At 37.5% G+C, this 24,458-nt stretch overlaps 1 protein-coding gene across 5 annotated transcripts in view; it reads left to right on the top strand.

Moving 5' to 3' along the window:
• Positions 1 to 22,425, top strand: part of HIF1A (hypoxia inducible factor 1, alpha subunit (basic helix-loop-helix transcription factor)) — a 66,033-nt gene extending 43,608 nt beyond the window's left edge. For 2 of the 5 annotated variants that reach the window (XM_006864580.1, XM_006864579.1), the window contains exons 7-15: positions 6,960 to 7,066; positions 8,870 to 9,017; positions 12,692 to 12,912; positions 13,341 to 13,627; positions 16,297 to 16,419; positions 16,537 to 16,958; positions 19,845 to 19,950; positions 20,475 to 20,601; positions 21,127 to 21,278. In XM_006864580.1, coding sequence (XP_006864642.1) covers positions 6,960 to 7,066; positions 8,870 to 9,017; positions 12,692 to 12,912; positions 13,341 to 13,627; positions 16,297 to 16,419; positions 16,537 to 16,958; positions 19,845 to 19,950; positions 20,475 to 20,601; positions 21,127 to 21,278 — 1,693 coding nt within the window. Of the gene's footprint in view, positions 1 to 6,959; positions 7,067 to 8,869; positions 9,018 to 12,691; positions 12,913 to 13,340; positions 13,628 to 16,296; positions 16,420 to 16,536; positions 16,959 to 19,844; positions 19,951 to 20,474; positions 20,602 to 21,126 lie in introns of all 5 variants that reach the window. The other 3 variants (XM_006864576.1, XM_006864577.1, XM_006864578.1) reach the window with 3 other exon arrangements.
• Positions 22,426 to 24,458: the final 2,033 nt, after the last annotated feature.

The raw sequence follows: 24,458 nt of genomic DNA, 5'->3' as shown, positions 1-24,458 counted from the left end.
CTGTTATACATTGTGACTGCTTTATTACTGGTGTCAGTTTTTAGAAATATGAAGATAAAAAAGCTGAGAAAGTATTTTATGGTGGTCACCATGGCACTTAACAACAACCAGTATTCTTGACAGAACAGACACCCAAGGTTTTTTGAGGAATTGTTTTTGTAGTTTACTTGAAGTTATAAGGTGTATTGGGATACGCTAGGAAGAAAGGAAAGTAATAGAGCTAAAATGAGGGTGGGAATCACATTTTCCTTTGGCTATATTAGAAAATTGGAGCCCTGATGTGACGCTGTAGGTTAATGCGCCAGACTGCAAAACCATTTGAACTGCAAGGTCAGTGGTTCAAGCTCACCAGCTGCTCCTCGGAAACCCTATACAGGGTTGCTATGGGTTGGAACTGACTTGATGGCACTTAACAACAAAATATTTAGAAAATTAGCAAAACCATTACATAGGAATCAGTGAAGGCAACCAACTTTAGCAGTCAAATATGTTTTTGTTTTGTTTACATTCAGCAAATCATTTATGTTTCATTACAATGATTGCAATCCTCTCCATGTAGCATCAGTTAATATTATTTACCTCTGTTCACTTTTACTATTGCATTCTTCACATATCCAATTTCTGTTACCTTCATCTTTCCTCTGCTTACGGCCCTCTTGTTATATATTGCCTGCCCTGTCACCATGTTAACATGTCTGCCCTCTAGCCTGTGAATAATTTTCACTCCCCTTTCCCTCCCTTCCATAGCCATCATAGATTGTTTAATCAGCCTCAGTGTTAAATGTATTCAGAGCACTCAATCCAGAAGTAGTTCATGGAGGCCGTTGATGGAGCTGGTTTCAGTGACTATTAGGAGGACCACAGGACAGCTGGGGGCAGGGTGACTGGTTAAATGCTGGTCTGGTGGCTCTACAGGTTTTGTAGGTCTGGAGCTGTGTCTGCCTGAATCCAGACTCTAAGTGGTGCAGCAGGCCCCGCCTCACACTAGTGTGCCTCCGCACTTCTAGAGAGCAGGGTCTTCTGCACTGGGATGGATGAAGGTAGGAGCTGTCCATTCTTCTGGTCACCAGGGGAGCATGAAAAAAAATTATAATACCTTTTCAGTTGCTTTTGAATCCATTTTTCCAGGCCATCTTATGTTACCAGAGCTGCTTTATAAGATGGTAATGCTCAACCTGTCCTCCCAGTGAGCACACAATCCACTTTCTAACATTTCCCGTAAAGTTCAGGGCTTCCAAAATTTCATCAGTGTCTGTTTCATGTGGTCTAACGCACTAGACTACAAGGTCAGTTTAAACAACAAGGTCAGTGGTTCAAGCTCACCAGCCGCTCCTCAGAAAACCTATGCAGGGTCAATATGAGTCAGAACCAACTTGATAGCACTTAACAACAACATCTTTGTAGTAGAGGGTCTGTGTAGTGTGTTTGCCTAGTCCACTATCTTCCAGGAAGTCTTTCAGATACAGTTTTGAGTTGGACAGTTAGACTGTCTAGAAAAGTTTCAAAGAACAGCTCAAGAAGAAGTCAAATATAACAAAATGTGCAAAGACCGAGAGTTAGAGAACCAAAAGGGAAGAACACGTTCAGCATTTCATTTCAAGAAGTAGCATATGATCAAGAGCCAATGATCTTGAAGAAAGAATACCAAGGTACAATGAAGGCATTGGCAAAGAACAAGGCTCTGGAAATTGATGGAATGCAAGTTGAAATCTTTTAAACAAACTGGTATTTAGCACTGGAGGCACTCACTCATCTATGTCAAGAAATTTGTACGAAAACTCCCTGGCCAACTGACTGGAAGAGGTCCATATCTTTGCCCATTCCAAATAGAGGTGACCCAGTGGAGTGCAGAAGTCATTGGACAGTATCATTAATATCTCGTATAAATAAAATTTTGCTAATCCAAAAACAGTTGCAAACATGCATTAACAGAGACCTGCCAGGGGTTCAAGCCGGATTCAGACGAGGATGTGTAGAACAAGGGATATCATTCCTGATAGCAGATGGATTTTGGCTAAAAGCAGATAGTACCAGAAAGATGTGTACCTATGCTTCATTGACTGTGCAGAGGCTTTCAATTGTGTGAATTATGACAAGCTATGGACAACATTGAGGAGAATGAGTATTCTGGAACATTTAAATTGTATTCATTAGGAACCTGTATATAGATGAAGAGGCCGCAGTTTGAACAGAACAAGGGAACACTGAATAGTATAAAGTTAGGAAGGTGTGCAGCAGAGTTGTATTCTTTCACCATACTTACTCAATCTTTATGCTGAGCACATAATCTGAGAAGCTGGATTATACAAAGAAAAACATGTTATCAGGATTGGAGGAAGACTCATTAAAAACATGCTATACACAAATGATACAACCTTGCTTGCTGAAAGTGGTGGTTGGTGGTGGTTATGTGCCGTGGAGTTGGTTCGGACTTATAGCAACCCTTTACAGGGTTTCCAGGGCTGCAGATCTTTAAGGAAGTAGAAAACCTCATCTTTCTCCCACAGAACAGCTGGTAGTTTCGAACTTCTGACCTTAAGGTTTACAGCCCGATTTGTAACCACTACGCTACAAGGACTTAAAATAGTTACTAATGAAGATCAAAGACCACGGTCTTTGGTATGGGTTGTACCTCGATGTAAAGACTAAAATTGTCACCACTGGACCAATAAACAACATCCATATAAATGGAGAAAAGACTGTAGTCCAAGACTTCCTTTTGCTTGGATCCATAATCAGTGCTTATGGAAACAGCACAAGAAATCTAACGATGTACTGCATTAGGCAAGTCTGCTGCACAAGACCTCTTAAAGTGTTGACGAGCAAAGATGTCAGCTTGAGGACTAAGGTGTGCCTGACTCAAGCCATGGTATTTTCAATAACCTCATATGCATGCGAAAGTTGGACAGTGAATAAGAAAGACTGTAGAAGAACTGATGCATTTGAGTTGGGGAATTGGAGGAGAATATTGAAAGTGCCATGGGCTGCCAAAAGAACAAATGCATCTGTATTGGATGAAGTACAGCCAGAGTGCTCCTTGGAAGCCAGGATGGCCAGACTTTGTCTCGCATACTTCGGACATATTGTCAAGAGGGACCAGTCCCTGGAGAAGAATATCATGTTTGATAAAATGTAGGGCTGGAGAAAAAGAGGAAGAACCCCAACTAAATGGATTGGTGCAGTGACAGCAGCAATGGACTCAAACATAGCAGTAATTGTGAAGTTGGTGCAGGACCGAGCAATGTTTTATTTTGTTGTGCATAGGGTCACTATGAGTTGGTACCACTTTGATACCTAACAACATCAACATTTGACTGTCATTTTCTGGTTAGAAAGTTTTCCAATAACTTCTCATATCTGTAAGCTTTGAGAACTCACATATGGGGGGTTGTTACTGTTGTTATGTGCCATCGAGTTGGTACCGACTCCTAGCGACCCTATGCAGAACAAAATGAAACACTGCCCTATCCTGGACCAGCCTCACAATTGTTGCCACAATTGAGTCCATTGATGTTACCATATTGCCAATCCATCTTTCGGGGGGTCTTTCTCTTTTTCTCTTACCCTCTACCCTACCAAACATGATCCCCCAGTTGCATTTTGAGTGTCTTCCAACCTGAAGGGCTCACTTTCCAGCACTATATCTGACAGTGTTTCTCTGCTATTCGTTACATTTTCAGTGACTGAATATTCGGAAGTAGTTTGTCATTCCTTCCTAGTCTTCGTCTGGAAGCTCATCTGAAACCTGTTCACCATGAGTGACCCTGCTGGTATTTAAAATACCTGTGACATAGCTTCCAGAATCACAGCAATATGCAAGCCACCACAGTACAACAAACTGACAGACGAGTGGTGGATATGGGAGGTAGATGCTCAATTTTAAGAAAATCTAACATGTCTATCTTCTAACATTCCCTCTCTCCTCCGACCCAATTTTTTTTTCCCCCCACAAGCAGCTATTGTTTACTGTACTAATTTACCCTTAACTCATTGAACAAATTTATTTGTGTAACTAGTATGTTCATGGTGTGGCACTGTTGGATAAGCACTGGACTACTAACCAGAAGAGTTCAAATCCAACAATCGCTCTTTGAAAACCCTATACAGGTTCACTATGAGTTGGAATCGACTCGAAGGCACAAGTACGTTCATGATACTAACTTGTATTAATTGATAGGGCTAATTAATCCTTGTCCTCAATAAGCTTAAAACATAAAATGGTATACAATATAGTTGGGTTTTTTGGATACACAGTACATTATGTAATTTTTCCTTTGTACCAAAGGTTTTCTTGTTAGCACTGTTAATTCAGTGCCGACTCACTCTTGTATAGGGTTTTCAAGGAATGGCTGGTAAGTTTGAACCACAGACCATGTTGTTAGCAGTCTAATGCTTATCTTACAGCACCACAGCAGAACTCCAAAGTTTCCTTTGTTGTTGTTAAATGCCACTGAGTTTGTTGTTGCGACCCTGTATAGGGTTTCCAGGGAGCGATTGGTGGATTTGAACTGCAAAGACTCCTTCATATTGCATATAGACTGTAATTTTCAAAGTTAAATTAACTTTACCTTTCTTCCTCAAATATGAATAAAATTTACATTCTAGGAAAATGATTCTGTTTATATTTGATTTTTTGAATTCCTTAGTAATATAAATACCACAGATTGAGAAACACTGATTGGCATCTGATTAATTCAAAGCATATTAACATGATATATCACTAATCTGATCCTCCTGCCAACTTTTCCACCGTCCTCCCTCTCTACTCCCCACGTCACACTGCGTCCCTGCCAGCCACATCAGAGTCTTTACCTGGACAAGAATGAGCATGCTCTTACTTGTCTGTGCTTGTGGTGTACCTTCTTCCTGAAATGCTCTTGCCTTCTCTTTGGCTCTCTTTTATATTCAACTCATTAAGTATCTCCCAGAAGCGGCTTTTTCCCTTATTCCACCATTCTTTCTGGTTAGGGGCAGCCTCTTTGGTTTCTACACAGATTTCTGTCACTACACTCAATTAACACAGTGTTTCATAAGTAGTTTGGAAAGAATACTAGGTAAGCCACATGTTTGGTTAAAAGACCATGTTTTGTTTTCATGTTTATATCTAGAACAATGCCAGGCTTATTAGGCATATAAATGTTTGAATAGTGACGGGGAAAGTGAATTATGTGGGAATTTTATTTAAGTGTAGACTATAGGACTGAGGAGACCTGCTTCCTAGGGTTTCGGAAACTAAATCTTTACAGGTGCAGACAGCCTCATCTTTCTCCTGTGAAGTAGGTGTTGGGTGGTCTTTGGAATGCAGCCTAACCCACAGTGCCACAAGGACTCTTTATAACCTATGTATTGTTGTTAAGTGCCATTGAGTCACAATTCCTACACATAACAGTCTTGTATCGGTTTTCTGAGGCTGCATATCTTTGCGGGAGCAGAAAGCCTCTTACTCCTACAGAGCGATTGGTGGGCTCAAACTGTCAAACTTGTAGTTTGCAGTCCATTTCCTACCATATAGAACCACATGCTCCTGATAAATTGTGTAAGATCAGTTAAAATATTTTTTAGTTAAATTTAAGACTGGTTTTAGAAACAGTATATTCCTTTGTAATGCTGCCATCTAGTGGCAATGTGTTTTGAGCTGTCCCTTTGTTTTTTTTCATGTCACCTTTCTATTTACCTATATACTTTAGAATAAATGAGGGCAGATTTTTACCGTAAGTGTGACAACACAGGCAGTCTTAGTTTTATACCTATGTTGTTGTTAAGTGCCATCAAGTCGTTTCCAACTCATAGCATCCTTGTAAGACTAAATCTTTTGTGGGAGCAGAAAGGCTCATCTTGCTCCCACAGAGCGGCTGGTGGGCTCAAACTGCTGACCTTGTGGTTCTCAGTCCAGTGATTACCCTACAGAACTACCGTGCTCCCTTATACCTTTCTTGGATTATCTTTGTGTACCTTCTAAATATTTATCATAGTTGTAAGATGACTTCCTTTTTCTTATGAAGTGAGTTCCATTTCTGATTATGATTAATAACTAAATATCAGTGACTACCTTTATGATTTTCATAATTTAGCAGTACTTGATAGTCACTAAGGAGACCCATAGTGGTGGTGTAGGATAAACACTGGACCGCTAACCATAAGGTCAGTAGTTGAAACCCACCAGCTGCTCCATAGGAGAAAGATGAGACTGTGTTCTCATAATGAGATACGGATACAGTCCTGGAAACCCTGTACTGTCACTGAGTTGGAATCTACTCCATAGCAGTGAGTTTTGGTTTTTATAATTACTATTACCTCGTGTGGCACTGCAGGATACTGCACTGGACTGCAAGGTCGGCAGTTCAGACCCACCAGTCTCTCCTCAGAAACCCTGTACAGGGTCGCTAAGAGTCAGAACCAACTCAACAGCACTTAGCAACAACAACAAATACCTTGCCTTATACCAGAACTATATACCGTGAAATAAAAATAGGAAACAAATTTGGGTGAAGGCATTCAAAGGGTCAAATAGCACGATGAATCCAGAGATCTTACAGAAATGGATCATACTGCAAAAGCCTATTGTTGGTGCTGTTGAATAGGTTCTGATTCATTGCAACCCCGTTTTGGGTTTCTGAGAAGCAGATGGTGAGCTTGAACCGCTGACCTTGCCTTTCAAACCGTCTTTGCAGTCCAGTGCATTAACCTACAGCGCCACACCAGGATGCCATAAAATCCTATGGAGTTAATTTATTCTACATAAAGAAGGAAACTATTTTTTTTTGGAATAGAAGTCCATAGAATAAATGCATATCATAATAATTATAAAGAAGCATTGTATTTCTTTACCAGTTAGCCTCTGGCTTATATTTTTGTTTATAATTTTACTTACCAGCATTACTGAACGAACAGAGTAACAGCCAAAAGAACCTTTGGGTCATGTTATTCAATTTACAATTTTTTTTTTTTTATCTTATCAGAATTACTGAATTGATGGGATATGAGCCAGAGGAACTTTTGGGCCGCTCAATTTATGAATATTACCATGCTTTGGACTCAGATCACCTGACCAAAACTCATCATGATAGTAAGTACATTGGGAGAGCTCATACATCTTCTAATTATTTAACTGCTGTGGTGTGGTGCTGTGGGGTAATGCGCTAGACTGCAAACCCATTTGAACTGCAAGGTAGGCAGTTCAAGCTTACCAGCTACTCCTCAGAAACCTATACAGGGTTGCTGTGGGTCGGAACCGACCTGATGGCACATAACAACAACAACAAATCTTACTGATTATATATTTAACTTTATGCTAAAAGTAGCCAGGCTTCATAGACTAAATTTCTTAACAGACTTTTTCATAGAAGATCTTGATTGTTAAATGTATTTTTTGTATTTGTTACAATATAATCGTTGTTGTTGTTAAGTGCTATCAAGTCGATTCCAACCCATAGTGACCCTGTATAGGGTTTCCGAGTGAGCTTGAACTGCCAACCTTGCAGTTCAAACGGCTTTGCAGTCTCGCACATTAACCCACAGCGCGACACCAAGACTCCACAATATAATTAGAAGCACTTTTAATATAAATAAGGACTTCTGGTGTGGCACTGTAGATCAGCACTGGACTGTGAATCACAAGGTCTGCAGTTCAAAGCTACCAGCTGGTCCTCAGAAACCCTATATAAGATTGCTATGAATCAGAATCAACTCGACAACACATAAATGTGTGTACATATACATATATAACTTTCTTTGGCATTTTAAATGAAAAGACTCAAAAATAAAATACAGAATATTACAGCTTCATTTTGAGAATCCATACCTAAATATGCAGAACAGTGATTGACACAAAGAAGGAATACAGAAAATAACTGTTGAATGAACCTGTGGTCATTATGTACAAGTGGTAACAAGTACCCTTGATATAAGCTATGATTCTGAATTTTGATCAAAATAAATCATGTTAAACATTCCAAAGTAAAACTTTGGAATATTTCTCTTAAGAGTTAGTCTATATTTAAACATGACTTCACATCATGAGTGGGATGCCTGACTGTCTCTGAGTTCATGTGATTAACCTTGAACTTCAGAGTGGGCTTAAGTCTGCATTTGGGGCCCAAGTATTCCTTGTCAGGAGCCACCAGTCACAGAAGAAAGGATATCATGTTTGGTAAGGTCAGAGAAAAAGAGGAAGACCCCCAGAGAGAGAGATGGATTGGCAAAGTGGCAGCATCAATAGGCTCAAGTGTGGCAACAATTGTGAGTTTAGACTGGGCAGTGTTTTGTTCTGTTGTGCATAGGGTTGGTATGAGTTGGTACCAACTTGATGGCACCTAACAACAACAATTTATAACATCATCATTACTGTTTACCCATTAATTTCTCCCAAATGGAGACCCTGGGTGGTATAAAAAGTTGACACATTCAGCTTCTAAATGAAAGGTTTGTGCTTAGGTCTTAGTCTGACACCTTGGAGGAGAATCCTGGCAATCTGTTTCTGAAAACTTAGCCACTGGAAACCCTATGGAGCACAGTTCTACTCTGATCCACAGGGAGTCTATGAGTCAGAATTTACTAAGTGGCAACTGCTTCTGCTTCTCGTGGTAAATAGGCATCATTCTTTAGGCTTTCTGATGCTTGCTTTCAACATAAGTCATTAAGAAAATTTTAATCATCGCTGCCCCGCATTCATGGCTTTTTAAATGTTTAAATGAAAATTGGGGTTTTTAATCTATGTTGGCTTTTTTATTCTAATTTTAAACAGTTAAAACTGATTAATTAAAATAAACAGTTCTTTTCTAAAACAGTGATCAATCTTCAGCATCCATTAATTAGAAAATTCAAAGTTATTTTTTCTGTAATATTCTTTCCCTTCCCTTTTCATTCCTAGTGTTTACTAAAGGACAAGTCACCACAGGACAGTACAGAATGCTTGCCAAAAGAGGTGGATATGTCTGGGTTGAAACTCAAGCAACTGTCATATATAACACTAAGAACTCTCAGCCACAGTGCATTGTATGTGTAAACTATGTTGTAAGGTAAGCTTGGAAAATGAATTTTTTTTAAAGAGTAACCTCCCCTTTTTTAAAAATACACTTTTATTAATACTTTAAAGAGGTCTTTTGTGGCATATTTGCCCAATGCAATACATTGTTTGATTTTTTTAAATTGCTGCTCCCAAAGATGTTGATGGTGGCTCCAAGTAAAATGACTTCCTTGACAACTTCAGTCTTTTCTTTATCATGATGTTCCTTATTGATCCATTTGTGAGAATTTTGGCTTTTTACCTTATAAAATCCATAATGAAGGCTGGGTTCGTTACAGTATTAAAGAGCAAAGGTCTTACTTTGAGGACATGGTCTGCCTGACCCAAGCCACGGTATTTTCGGTTGCCTCATATGCATGTGAAAGCTGAATATGTATGAATAAAGAAAACCAAAGAATTGATACATTTGAATTATGGCATTGGCAAAGAATATTGAATATACCATGGTTCCAAACAATAAGCACTGGCCTGTGAACCAAAAGGTCAGCAGTTCAAACCCACCGGCTGTTCCACGGAAGCCAGATGAGGTTTTCTGCTCCTGTAAAGATTTACAGCCTTGGAAACCCTATACAAGGTCGCTATAAGTCAAAATCAACTTGATGACACTTAAAAACAGCAACTAGTAGACTGAATAAATCTGTCATGGAAGAAGTACAGCCAAGCATGCTCCCTAGACGTGAGCATGGTGAGGAGAAAGGAAGACATCATGTTTGTTGAAGTAATGGGGTCAACAGAGGAAAAGGAAGAACCTCAACTGTGGTGACAGTGACTGCAACAATAGGCTCAAGTGTGGTGCAAGACCAGGCGCTACTCTGTCACACTGGTGATCCCTATGAGTTGGAATCAACTCAATGACACCGTATAATCATAATACTTTTATAGGAAGATAAATAGTAAATGATATTTTTTCTATATTTCTACGTAATTATGGTTTTCTAGGGTTTCCAGAATAGCAATTTTATAGTGATTTTATTAAATATCTAACTGTATATCTGTATCCTTCCTGTCCTATCTTAAAAAGGGAATCTAAAAAAAGTATCAGATCTCCTGTGCATTATGTGCACTTGTCACCACTCACCTCTCAGTTTGTCATAATGTGGTGGTTTGTATGTTGCTGTGATGCTGGAAGCTATGCCACTGGTATTTTAAATACCAGCAGGGTTAACCATGGTGGACAGGTTTCAAGCCAGATTCAGACAAGGACATGAAACAAGGAGTATCATTGCTGACATCAGATGGATCTTGGCTAAAAGCAGAGAATACCAGAAAGATGTTGACCTGTGCTTTTACTGACTATGAAAAGGCTTTCAACTGTGTGGATCATGACAGGCTATGGACAACATTGGACACAATGAGTATTCCAAAACACTTAATTGTATTCATGAGGAACCTGTACATAGACCAAGAGATAGTTGTTCAAACAGAACAAGGGGACACTGAATGATTTAAAATCAGGGTTGTTCCAGGGTTATATTCTTTCACCATATTTATTCAATCTGTACACTGAGCAAATAATCTGAGAAACTGGGTTATATGAAGAACGTGGCATCAGGATTAGAGGAATACTCATTAGCAACATGTGATAAGCAGATGATACAACCTTGCTCACTGAAAGCGAAGAGGATATAAAATACTGATGAAGATCAGAGGACCAAAGTCTTCAGTATGGGTTACACCTCAATGCATAGAAAACAAAAATCCTCACACCTGGACCAGTAAATAACATCATGATAAATGGAGAAAAGATTGAAGCTGTCAAAGACTTCATTTTGCTTAGATCCACTATCAGCACTCATGGAAGCAGCAGTCAAGAAAGCATATGTATTGCATTAGGCAAATCTGTACTAGACCTTTAACGTTCAAGAGCAAAGATTTCAGTTTGGGGACTGAGGTGCACCTGACCCAAGCCATGATATTTTCAGTAGCTTCATATGCATATGAAAGTTGGACAGTGAAAAAGAAAACTGTAGAAGAATAGATGCATTAGAGTTATGGTGTTAGATTGGAACAAACTGCCAGAAGAACAAACAAATTTGGGTTGGAAGAATACTCCTTAGAAGCCAGGATGGTGTCTCATACTTTGGACATACTATCAGGAGGGACCAATCCCTGAAGCATGATAATCATGTTAGGTAAAGTGGAGGGGTCATTGAAAAAGAGGAAGGCCTTCAAAGGGCTGCAACAGCAGTGGGCTCAAGCTTAACAGTGAGTGTGAGGTTGGCACAAGACTGGGCAGTGTTTTGTTCTGTTGTGCATGAGATCAGCATGAGTTGGAACCGACTCATCTGCACCTAACAACTAAATCATGCAGCAGTTAGTATATACATTCTCTGAAAGCAGCTGTGCTACTTTTATAAAAACAATACCACTCTTTAGAACTAGAAGTATTAAATTTGTGCCCTAGTGCCATCACTCAATAGCTCTGTGACCTTGGAGTTAATTCCTCATTTCTCTGAATTTCATCTATATAGGAGAGAGAATAGTGCTTACCTCAAAAAGTTAAATCAGAATTAACTGGAATTATGTGTGAGATATAGAAGGGACTTGTGATATGACACCTGCCTCTTTGTGTCTTCATGAACTCTTCTCTCAGTGTACTGTCTTGTGAAGAGTATGGACATATTACACTTTGATCTATTTTGGCAGGCTCCTAATTGATCTCTGGTTCATTTTCCATCTTGCCACCAGGCTGAACCTTCTTGCATGGATATCTGATCACAACATTTTTTATTCCATTTTTAAAAGATCCCTTTGTTAAAGGGACAAAGATAAACCCTTGCCTGCTTGCATAAAATATAATTTTTCATTTTCTTATACTCCCATGCTTTCCTAGATTTACTCCTTAATATATAAAATTTATAACCATCCTTCTTAGAAAGATTTTGGTAATTTGTTCTTATTTTTGTCACTTCTGAAATCATCCTTTAATATTTTTTAGTATCACTGTAATGAGTTCTTTTGTGTCTTCCCATTATGTAATAACCCCCGACTTGGAATGCCCTTCTCTTTGTCCCACCCGTCGCTTAACAAATCGTACTCTTCAACTTTGTCCTATAGATAGGATCACTATATCATTTTCCAGGTGTGGCATTGTAAGATAAGCACTGGACTCCTAACCCCAAGGTCAGCAGTTCAAACCCACCAGCTGCTTCTTGGAAACCCTATACAGGGTCTCTGAGTGGGAACCGACTTGATGGCACTTAACAACCACCAGCAGGGAAAATATGGCCCCCTTTTAGAAAAATCATAATTTACCTATATGAAGGGAACTTCAAAAAGTTTGTAGAAATCTAATGAAAAGATAATGGAATTTTTCCCACAAACTTTTTATAGTCCTCCTTAAGTCATGCCTCAAATCATGTCAAAAGTTTCTTTTATGCTAATCCCATTTTATGTGGGTCAGCTCAAAAATTCTGAAGATCTTCTTGTGTGCTTCATAGACTTTCAACTGTTTCATTTTCTTTTCACCACCACTCTTCCTGAAGGAATACTGGAATTTCTAAGTTAAAATCAATCAGTCAATGTAACAAAATATGCATATGAGAGATTAGGTCAGAGAACCTAAAAATGTTCTTTTCATAAAAAAATTTAAGAGACAGTTAACCCCTCTCCACCTTGTATCAAGTGCTCGCTTAAGAATTGTTAATCTCTCGTTTTATTTAACAGTGGTATTATTCAGCACGACTTGATATTCTCCCTTCAACAAACAGAGTGTGTCCTAAAACCTGTTGAGTCTTCAGATATGAAAATGACTCAGCTATTCACCAAAGTTGAATCAGAAGATACAAGTAGTCTCTTTGACAAACTTAAGAAGGAACCTGATGCTTTAACTTTGCTGGCCCCAGCTGCTGGAGACACAATCATATCTCTAGATTTTGGCAGCAATGGTGGGTTATTTTGTTATTTATTTTGTTAATATCCTAAATGACTGTGTTGCTGTAAGCACCATTTAACTGAACTTTGCTCTAACGTTCTTATTGGCAGTAATTTGGACATTATGATCTTACACATTTTGTTTTTCATAACCTTGAAAGTATTTAAATATTTTTGCCCTGCAATTTCTCTGTATTCTTGCTTTTGTCACATTGGTGTTAACCGTTCACACTATTCAGAGACTCCATATAGAAAAATACCAGTTACCAGTAGTGAACTAGAAGGATAACTCAGAATTATGGTGATCATATAGTATGTGTAAACGTCTGATTAACATTTTTGTTATTTACGTGAACTAACCAAACTTGTTTAAAAGGGACATAAATTTCCTTATATGTTAAAACATAGATATTCTTTAGATTGATCTGTTTATTCCCCACAGATGCAGAAACTGATGACCAACAACTTGAAGAAGTTCCCTTGTATAATGATGTAATGCTCCCCTCTTCCAATGAAAAGTTACAAAATATAAATTTGGCAATGTCTCCATTACCTGCCTCTGAATCTCCAAAGCCACTTCGAAGTAGTGCTGACCCTGCACTCAATCAAGAAGTTGCATTAAAATTAGAACCAAATCCAGAGTCACTGGAACTATCTTTTACCATGCCCCAGATCCAGGATCAGCCAGCCAGTCCTTCTGATGGAAGCACTCGACAAAGCTCACCAGAGGTAAGCACCCTGATATAATAAGAAAAGGATGACTTGTTCAGGTTTTAATGTTCATGATGTATAGATCACTGTGATTTCATTTTAATTTGAACACATATCAAAATCTTAAAAATGATTAAAGCTATTATAATGGTAGCTTAATCCTCAGCAAGTTTTTAAACTCAAAGTTAGTCATAAACATGGAAGTGAATTTATCTAAGGTAAACCTTACATTGTTTACATATATTTACATTAATAGGACAAAAAACCCCTTGAGTTTGGATATCTGCAGAGAAAGGTGCCCAAACTTAACACCTGTTATTATTTGAATTGGAGAATTGTCCAGGAGAAAATGGCTTATTAGGTCCAGTGTCCACCACTGTTTTGAAATTTTGTATAATATGAAAATGATAAGCCTTGCACAGGGTAAATACTTAACAATTGATCTTTTAATTCTAGTTCTGTCTTGATATTAATTGCCCTGTAGGAGTCCTGGTGGTGCTGTAAGTAAGCATTGGACTGCTAACGGCAAAGTTGGTAGTTCAAACCCAGCAGCTCTTCCTTGGGAGAAAAATGAGGCTATCTACTTTCATAACAACATATATCTGACTGGCTTTAGAAAGTTTGTTGAAAAGTGGAATCAAAAGATAATGGAATTTTTCTATGAACTTTTGAACTCAATTATACAAATTTCATTGATATAATTAATATGAAGAAATATACTTGCCTGCTTCTTCTAAGGAATAAAATTTATCTAATACCTCTCACAGTGGTATGTAGTGGCCACTGACCAAGATAAACTCATTGGAATTTTCCCTTGAAATGAGCTGTGGAGGCCTGCTTAAATATCTCACAGCGTCTCAGGGGTGAGGGGGTAGGGACTTAAGTGTTTTCACATTTTTTTGTTGTTAAGTGTTGTGGAGTCAATACTGACTCATAGCGACCCTATGCACAACAGAACGAAATACTGCCCAGTCCTGGGCCAACCTCACAATTGTTGCTACACCTGAGCCCATAGCTACCACCACTGTGTCAATTCCATCTTGTTGGGGTCTTCTATTTCTCTGACCTTCTCCTGATAATATGTCCAAAGTATGAGAGATGAAGTCTGGCCATCCTGGCTTCCAAGGAGCACTGTGTACTTCTTCCAACACAGATGTTTGTCCTTTTGGCAGCCCATGGTACTTTTAATATTCTCTAACACCATAACTCAAATGCATCAATTCTTCTACAGTCTACCTTATTCACTGCCCAACTTTTGCATGCATATGAGGTTATTGAAAATACCGTGGCTTGGGTCAGGTGCACCTTAGTCCTCAAACTGACATCTTTGCTCTTCAACACTTTAATGAGGTCTTGTGCAGCAGATTTGCCTAATGCAATTTGTTGTTTGATTTCTTGACTGCTGCTTCCATGAGTGTTGATGGTTGATCTGAGCAAAATGTTTGTTCACTTGTATTCACCTGAATGGATATACTGCTATTTTAGGAGTTCTGGGTAAGAATTAGAACCAAAAAATTACAGGCTGTGTATTTAAAGCATCAAGTGTTGCTTCTGATGCTGAAGGATAAACACTGGACTTTTTAAAGTTTAAGCCCACCAGTGGTTCCCAAGAAAAAAGATGAGGCTGTGACCTTTCCTGTAAAGAATCACTCACAGAATCCCTATATAGGGTCACTAGGAATTAAATTCTACTTGATTCTAACATTTTTATTAGATTAAAAACAAAATGAATCAAACATTTTTGTACCAGGCAAACTAAGTAACCAGATCATAAGCTATATTCTCTTGAAGCCTATGAGATGTCAAATCCCTTCCTCTTAAGTGGTCAGATGTTTTAATCAATACATATTTAAATAACTGTTTATTATTTAATTAGGCCTATTTATTCCTCATTTGGAGTCCTGGTGTGGTGCTGTGGTTTAATGCACTGGACTTGCAAAGCTGGTTTAAAACTGCAAGGTCGGTGGTTCAAGCCCACCAGTTGCTCCTCAGAAACCCTATACAGGGTCGTTATGGGTTGGAACTGACTCTGTGGCCCTTAACAACAGCAGCAACAGCCTTCCTCATTTACCAAGTTATAACATTCAAATCTAAGTTGCCTCAGTGGTGGTGGTGTGCCGTGGAGTCGGAATTCCGAATCATAGCGACCCGGTATACAGGGTTTCCAAGGCTGTAAATCTTTACAGGACTAGAAAGTCTCATCTTTCTCTCACAGAAGAGCTGGTAGTTTCGACCTGCTGACCTTGAGGTTAGCAGCCTAATTAATAACCACTACACTACCAGAGCTCCTTACTCTTCAGTATATTTTTTAATTTAGGAAGCTTGGAAATTGGATTATCTAGATTTAGAAATAGAGCTCTGTGTGGTCGCTCTAATTGGCTCAGCCTAGTCCTTAAAGATTGTTACGTGTTTACAAAACCCAGTGCCATTGAGTCAGTTCCAACTTACAGCAACCCTGTCTAGGATTTCCAAGAACAACTGGTGTTTGAACTGTTGACTTTGCAGTTACCAGTCTAGTGTGCATCTTACAGTGCTCTACCAGGTCTCAACTTCTGACTACTTAGGTGAAAATTGATAAAAGATGTCAACATTGTTATATACTAATACCTTTTTTTGCAAATTCTAACAAGTAGCAAGATGTGGAGGCTGAAGAAGGGAATGGATAAACACATTTAATTGTTTTACAGCCTAACAGTCCCAGTGAATATTGTTTTGATGTGGATAGTGATATGGTCAATGAATTCAAGTTGGAATTGGTAGAGAAACTTTTTGCTGAAGACACAGAAGCAAAGAATCCATTTTCTACCCAGGTACATAAACACTTATCTTTTTTATCCCCATTAAGTTTTATTTAGTCTGAAGTGTCTTTGGGCTCCATATTTCTTTTATAAGGTGTGGCCATTGGTAAACCTTGTGTTGTTTTACAGGACACTGATTTAGACTTGGAAATGTTAGCTCCCTATATTCCAATGGATGATGACTTCCAGTTACGTTCATTCGATCAGTTGTCACCATTAGAAAGTGGTTCTACAAACCCTCAAAGTGCGAGCACAATTACAGTATTCCAGCAGACTCAAATGCAAGAACCTGCTATTATTGCCAACACTAACACTGCCACAACTGCTGAATTAAAAACAGTGACAAAAGACGGTATGGAAGACATTAGAATACTGATTGTTGCATCTCCATCTCCTACCCATGTACCTAAAGAAACTACTAGTGCCACATCATTTAGTGAGACTGAAAGTCGGACAGCCTCACCAAGCAGAGCAGGAAAAGGAGTCATAGAACAGACAGAACAATCGCATCCAAGAAGCCCTAACCTGTTATCGGTCACTTTGAGTCAAAGGTATTTATACATCATAACATATAAGTAATAATTTCGTTATTATTTTTTGACAAAATGTGTGATGGTAAATTTTTCCAAACATTTATCAAGCTATCTGATCTATATGCTTTAAGGAGCATAAAATCAACATGCAAACCTTGAACTTGAAGCAAGCACTCAAAAGTTGTTTACTAAATTAGACAGTATATTTTTTCCAAAGTAATCATATCACCTGTCTTAAGTGTAGAAGGGTCTTCTAACACCTTGAAAAATAAAATGCACCCAGGAGCATATGGGAACTTTCTGCACGTTTTTTTTTTTTGTAAACTTAAAACTGTTTTGTTTTTTAAAAAAATTTTTTTTTTGGTCTTTAAATGAAACCAGTAAGTCTTGCAAAATAATTGGCCCCAGTCTACTTATTTTTATTGTTTAAACCCAACTAGTTAACTATCCTATTATTTAGGTGCTTTGATCTTCTTGGAGTTTTTAGATGCTTACCTGGAAAACAGAAACAAAATGCCCTTCTAACTTCAGAGCATTTCCGTCCTCATTCCAAATTGAGTCTATTGTTTATAAGTGTAATTGTAACGGGATTTGACATACTTTAAATTTTAGGCTATAGCCAACAGAAACAAGTTTTAACTGTCATTGGGGGGCAGCCTGTGGGAAAGAGAAATGATTCATTCTCCACCGTGAACACTAGTGTAGCCGCGGGAAAGAGGCACAGCTGTCAGCAGGACTTAGGCCTTTTTCCTTATCCTGCACCATTGTCCTGAGCTAGAGTTCTAGCTAGAAAAAGATCTTGGGATTGTACATTAACATTAGTTACTATGTTAGTAATCTATTTTAGACTCTGGGCTCCTTTAGAGTAATGACAGTATTTGGGACATTTTCATAGTACCCAGTACTTGAGCTTAGTACCTACTATGTCAGACTTGGTCACTAAGTGGCTTTGGGTGGACAGATGAGGGACTTTTGTTGTTAAGTGCTGTGGAGGCAGTTCCAACTCATAGAGATCCTGTATAGGGTTTGCGAGGAATTGCTGGTGGGTTGGAACCACTGACCTTGTGGTTAGCAGTCCAATGCAATAGCACCACATCAGAACTCATCCTTTTGTATTTGGGAGGTCATATATATGATCAATAAATACTAGAGCAAACACTCAAATCTACATCCCTGCCTTTATAGTGGCTGCTGAATGTTATTGAATCCAGACTCCAATAAAATACATGAATACTATTTTTTATGGTTCTCAAGAGGGGAGGAATATATCTATGGGTCCAGCTTTGGAATAAGACCAATATTTTCATTCCTCTTGAAGAACTTAACAATACAATCTTAAAAAGTAAAAGGTAAATGTTTAAAAGAATTAAAACATCAAGCATTAAAATAATTAAAATGCCTCAATGCAGACATGATGTATTCCTCCAGCTTTGTTTTTCTGCAGAAACCTGCAGTCAGACTAGTTCCATCTTGGCATTTTCCAGGTTGACAAAAACAACATACTCCATTTTCAGGAAGAGGGCTCACTTCACTTACTCAGGCCCCAAGAATAGTCTTATAAAACGTTGAAACTTTTTCCTTAATGGCCCTCCTGTGGCTGTATGATTGAGTTGACCCAGATTCCATACAGAATCAGACACTTTATACTATGACTATGATATGGAAAAAGTTCTTACTGTGAAACTGGAGTTTGGAGTCTGAAAAAATTTTATTGTAATATAAATGGCAAATCACCTATAATTTACAGTTTACAATTAGCAACAGAACACCATGAGTATTCAGTCATTTTAGCAATTTTTGTCTTTCATGTGAGTTCCAGTATAGTATGTATTAAGTATTTTAAGGGATGAAATTTCCTTTCACAGGCTTCTTTCCCCCACCCCCACCACACATGTGCACACACATACACACCTAAGTAATTTGTAATATGAAAGTGTTGTACTAAATCAGAAGACTTAGAGCAGTAGAGCAAAGATTAAAGATAGACTATTAAAACTGTACCATTAAAATTGTGTTTATGTGATTAAGTTATACTTCATAGAGATAACTTATGTAAGACTTAAAAAACATGCCTGTTAGAAACAGTCCAAAAACATAGGTACATACAGGACAGAGTTCGCATGATCATTTAACCAGATAGCATTCCCAACTACATGAAACAGAAAAAAGAACCATGATTATGTATTGAGTGGTAGTATATGGTGTGTTTGTGTTTGAAGAGTGCTCTTTAGAAGCCAGATAGATATAAGAAAATTGATGTATTTAAATCATAAAGCAGTCTTCACTATTTAATTTTAGATACATACATTCCAGGTTTGATAACGAAATCACTATTGAGGGCAAAATGGCACAGTGGGAAGAGCACGGGGGCAGGAGGGGTAGACATCAGGAGACCTAGATGTACCTTATTAGTACTGGGATTTTGAGCAAGTAGGTTTTCATTTATAAAACGGCTTTATCAATCTTGTGGATTAGAGTGAGGTTAAAATGAATTAATGAACAGAAAATGTTCTATAAACTGAAAATGCTCTATAAAAATCATCTTTTTACTTTTCAGTTGTAACAAGAATCAGTTTATTATGGTCATATTAGGTGAAACCATATGAAACGGAGATATTCAACTGTTTTGACCTACAGAAATGTCAGTTTAGTTCTGTTCAGGTCTTTTTTATAAAATAGGAAACTATTTTAGGTAATTTTCTGTTTTAAAAATTAAGTTTGGCTTTTATGGTAATAAACTTCAGTTATCAGGAAAGTTCTTTACGTATAACATCATATTCTTTACCATTGGGAAACTTGGCTTATTTATTTAAATAGGTATGGGTTTTTGTTTTATTTTTTTTCTTCATAGTAGTAAAACAACCTATATTTTTATTTAGAATTGTTTTTTTTTTTTTCCCCTAGAACTGTTCCTGAAGAAGAACTAAATCCAAAGATACTAGCTTTGCAGAATGCTCAGAGAAAACGAAAAATGGAACAGGATGGTTCACTTTCTCAATCAGTGGGAATTGTAAGTGTGAGAAATTTATGCTTACTTTCTATTCTAGCTCGTGTTATTTCTGAAATTTTCATACATTTAATTGTTATTTATCCAAATACTAAAGTTATCTTTTCAAGAAGTTATACTTTGTATACTCAGATTTTATAAAAAATCTAAACAATACAGGATATATTTGGAATAAAAAAGTGAAGTTCTCCCTTATTCACTCCCAGCATTACCATTAGTCCATTCTCTTCAAGTTAGAGAATAACTGTTATTGTTTGGGGATAAGTTAATACAAGTGTAGTCCATACTTAAGTCATTCTAAAATGATATTTTCAGTCCAAATTAACTGGAAAACTTTTGTAGGCAGATTAGTTATAAATGAGTAGCAAGTGATGTTATAATATTCTGATTAAGAAAAATAACTAGGAATAATTGATGGCAGTATTAAAGAAACCTGCCTACATATTACCATGAAACTGTACTGATTTCAGTTTTTGAGTTTTAAAAAAGTCAACGTAATAAAATTGAAATAACTTTACTGTTTTTAGGGAACATTATCACAACAGCCAGATGATGGTGCAACTACTACATCACTATCTTGGAAACGTGTAAAAGGATGCAAATCTAGTGAACAGAGTGGAATGGAGCAAAAAACAATTATTTTAATACCCTCTGGTTAGTTTATTATTTTTTCTGCCCTTGAACCTCACAAAGACAATTAAAAGAAGACTTCAAAATGTTTGTGAAAGTTGTCTATTATGTTTTCATTCATTCTCCACAAACTTTTTGAAGCCCCTGTCTATATTTATGAGCTTGCTTCAAGTTAGAGTGACTTTGGTTTCTTTATCGAGATTTAAAAATAAAGTAGCATCTAATGGTAGTAACTCTGGAGTAGCTGTTTTGAAATGGAGTCTTTTAAAAAAAATATCTTTGATATAACTGTGTCTGTGTGTTATCAATATTGAATACACAATGAAAGCTATCAATTTTGATGCCTTCTGCCTCCACTGTATCCTGTAAACACTTGTGACATAGCACAGTAACATCTTCATTTGTTTACCTACATAGTGGTGTTGCCTTAAGACCAAACACCATTCTAGAAGCTTATTTGCCTTATTTTCCCCAATTCCTAGTGCATAGTGGGTGTTTAATAAATATTGACTAGATGAATGAATATTTAGGTATCTCTTTGTTTTTCAGATTTAGCGTGCAGATTACTGGGGCAATCAATGGATGAGAGTGGATTACCACAGCTGACCAGTTATGATTGTGAAGTTAATGCTCCTATACAAGGCAGCAGAAACCTACTGCAGGGTGAAGAGTTACTCAGAGCTTTGGATCAAGTTAACTGAGCTTTTTCATAATCTCATTCCTTCTTTTGGACACTGGTGGCTCATTACCTAAAGCAGTCTATTTATATTTTCTATATCTAATTTTAGAAGCCTGGCTACAATACTGCACAAACTCGGTTAGCTCCGTTTTGATCCCCTTTCTACTTAATTTACATTAATGCTTCCCTTTTTTAGTATGTTCTTTAATGCCAGATCACAGACAATACATTTTCACAGTTCTTTGGTATTCAAACCATTACATAGCCGCAGCATCATTTTTTAAAATGGCACCTTTTTATTTATTTATTTTTGGCTAGGGAGTTTGTTCCTATCAATATAATTTTTTAAGAAAGCAAGTAAACTTTGATCATGGTGACAGTTAAAAGATTTCTACTCAATTTTTTTTTGCATTTAACATAAACAGTAATGCTTTGCCAGCAGTACATGGTAGCCACAATTGCACAATATATTTTCTTAAAAAATACCAGCAGTTACTCATGCAATATATTCTGCATTTATAAAACTAGTTTTTAAGAAGAAATTTTTTTTTGGCCTATGAAATTGTTAAACCTGGAACATGTCATTGTTAATCATACAATAATAATTCTTAAATGCTGTATGGTTTATTATTTAAATGGGTAAAGCCATTTACATGATATAGAAAGATATACGTATATCTGGAAGGTATGTGGCATTTATTTGGATAAAATTCTCAATTCAGAGAAATGCTCTATGTTATTAAAGTCACTTTGCTGGCTCAAAAAACAATACCTATCTGTAGTTGTTAAAGCTTATGCTAATATTGTGTAATTGATATTAAACCGAGATGTTCTGCCCACCCTGTTGGTATAAAGACATTTTGAGCAGATTGTACACAAGGAAAAAAAAATCATGCGGTTAGCAAAATTGCTTAGTATATTAATTTGCTCAAAATTTGATGTTTGATTTTATGCACTTTGTGGGTATTAACTTTTTTGTTTTCATGTAGATTTTAATAATTGAGTAATTGTAGAAGCATTATTTTAGGAATATGTAGTTGTCACAGTAAATATCTTGTTTTTTCTATGTGCATTGTACAAATTTTTCATTCCTTTTGCTCTTTGTGGTTGGATCTAACACTAACTGTATTGTTTTGTTATATCAAATAAACATCTTCTGTGGACCAGGCCCTCTTTGATCAACTTTTATGTTTAAACAATATTTGATGCAACATCTCCAAGTTATAAAACTTTTTTATCAGCAATTAAGTATTTTAAGAAGACTATATCAGTTTTGATTTTAGTGTATCTCTAAATGTCATATGAAGAATAACAAACCATAATACTCCACAGGGAAGAGTGTGCTGTTTTAATTTGTTAATGTAAATAGTTAAGGTCTGGTGTAGCATAATGGTTTCAAGTCGGGCTGCTAACCTCAATGTCAGCAGTTCAAAACTATCAGCCGTTCCATGGGCTAAAGATGAGGCTTTCTGCGCTCATAAAGATTTACAGCCTCAGAAACCCTATGTAGGGTCACTATGAGTCAGAACCGACTCCAAGGCACATAACCACCACCAATGTAAATAGGGTGGGTGAAGCATATCTTAAGCATTATGGTCACATAACATATGGGCTAAAAGTTTCTCTAAAAATTTAAACTATTGACAGGTACATTTTAACCCAAAAGCATGATTTGTCCCAATAACAGGCCACAGATTTAAAAGGTCTTCCGACTCCTGGGTCAAGCAAAGCATACCTTGAGTTTATTTTTCTTTTAATGATACTGTGTTTAATTTTTTAAAAAGCTTTATCCTTTTCCCCTGTGTTCCTTTTATCTAATAGCTACATTGTTTTCTCATTATAAAACTAATGCATTCCTGTTGTTTTTTTTTTAAATCATTCAATACAGCTATCAAAATTGACAAAAATCACTGTAAACCTTTGCGCCCAAGATGAAATCTATAAAATAGACCCAAAAAAATGCTATAAATAAAACACCAAGGGGATTTGAATCCAGAGTTTTTCTAAAGTCTGCCTATAATAAGCTGCCTGATCACATACTGTTGTTACGAGCTGTTGGTTCTGATGTACAGCGGCGACCCTACATAGAAAACAAAACAAAACACCACCAGGTCCTGTGCCATGCTTACAGTCATTGCTATGTTTCAGCCACTGTGTCAATCAATCCCATTAAAAGGTCTCCCTCTTTTCCACTGACCCTTTAGCAGCATGGTGACCTTCTCTGGGGATTGGTCCCTCCTGATACAGATGATGTCTTCTGTCCTCAATTCTAAGGAGCACTCTGGCTTCCAAGACAGATCTGTTCATTCTCTGGCAGTCAGTCATATATTCAGCGTTCCATGCCAAAACTATAATTCAAATGTATCAATTCTCCTTCCATCTTCCTTATACATTTTCCAGTTTTCTCGTGTGTGTGTGTGTGATAACATTACATAGACAGTGCTAGAACCTTAGTTCTCACAGTCTGAATGTTGTAATGTGAACAAAGTAAACTGAGCCACGTATCTCTCTAGTGATTCTTTTTCTTTCAATGGAGAAAATGTGAATACTCACATGAAATTTTTGGAACACAAGTTTCTAATGGTAAGATCCACCCCAGAATTATTGGGAAACATACTTCACTTCAAACATAATGACCAAAGTGCTTCAACACTTACAAGTCATAGGTATGAAATGCTGTTGTTGTTAGCTGTCATCGAGTTGATAACCGACTCATAGTGACCTTACGCACAGCAGAACGAAACACTGCCCGATCCTGGGCCAACCTCACTATTGTTGCCACGCTTGAGCCCATCGATGCTGCCACTTGGCCAATCCATTTCATTGGGGGTCTTCCATTTTTCCATTGACCCTCCACCTTACCAAATATGATATCCTTTTCCAGCGACTGCTCCCTCCTGACAATATGGCCGAAGTATGAGATGAAGTTTGGCCATCTTGGCCTCCAAGGAGCACTCTGGCTGCACTTCTTTCAGAACGGATCTATTGGTTCTTTTGGCAGCGCATGGCACTTTAAGGATTTTCCTCCAACACCGTAACTCAAAGGCATCAATTCTTGTACGGTCTTCTTTATTCACTGTCCAGCTTTCGCATGCATATGAGGTTATTGAAAATACCATGGCTTGGGTCAGGTGCACCTTAGTCCTCAAGTGGACATCTTTGCTCTTCAACACTTTAAAAAGGTCTTGTGCAGCAGATTTGC

This window comes from Chrysochloris asiatica, unplaced genomic scaffold, assembly GCF_000296735.1.
Source record: "Chrysochloris asiatica unplaced genomic scaffold, ChrAsi1.0 scaffold00067, whole genome shotgun sequence".
Classification (NCBI taxonomy): Eukaryota; Metazoa; Chordata; class Mammalia; order Afrosoricida; family Chrysochloridae; genus Chrysochloris; species Chrysochloris asiatica.
This window is presented reverse-complemented; position numbering and strand designations above follow the sequence as displayed.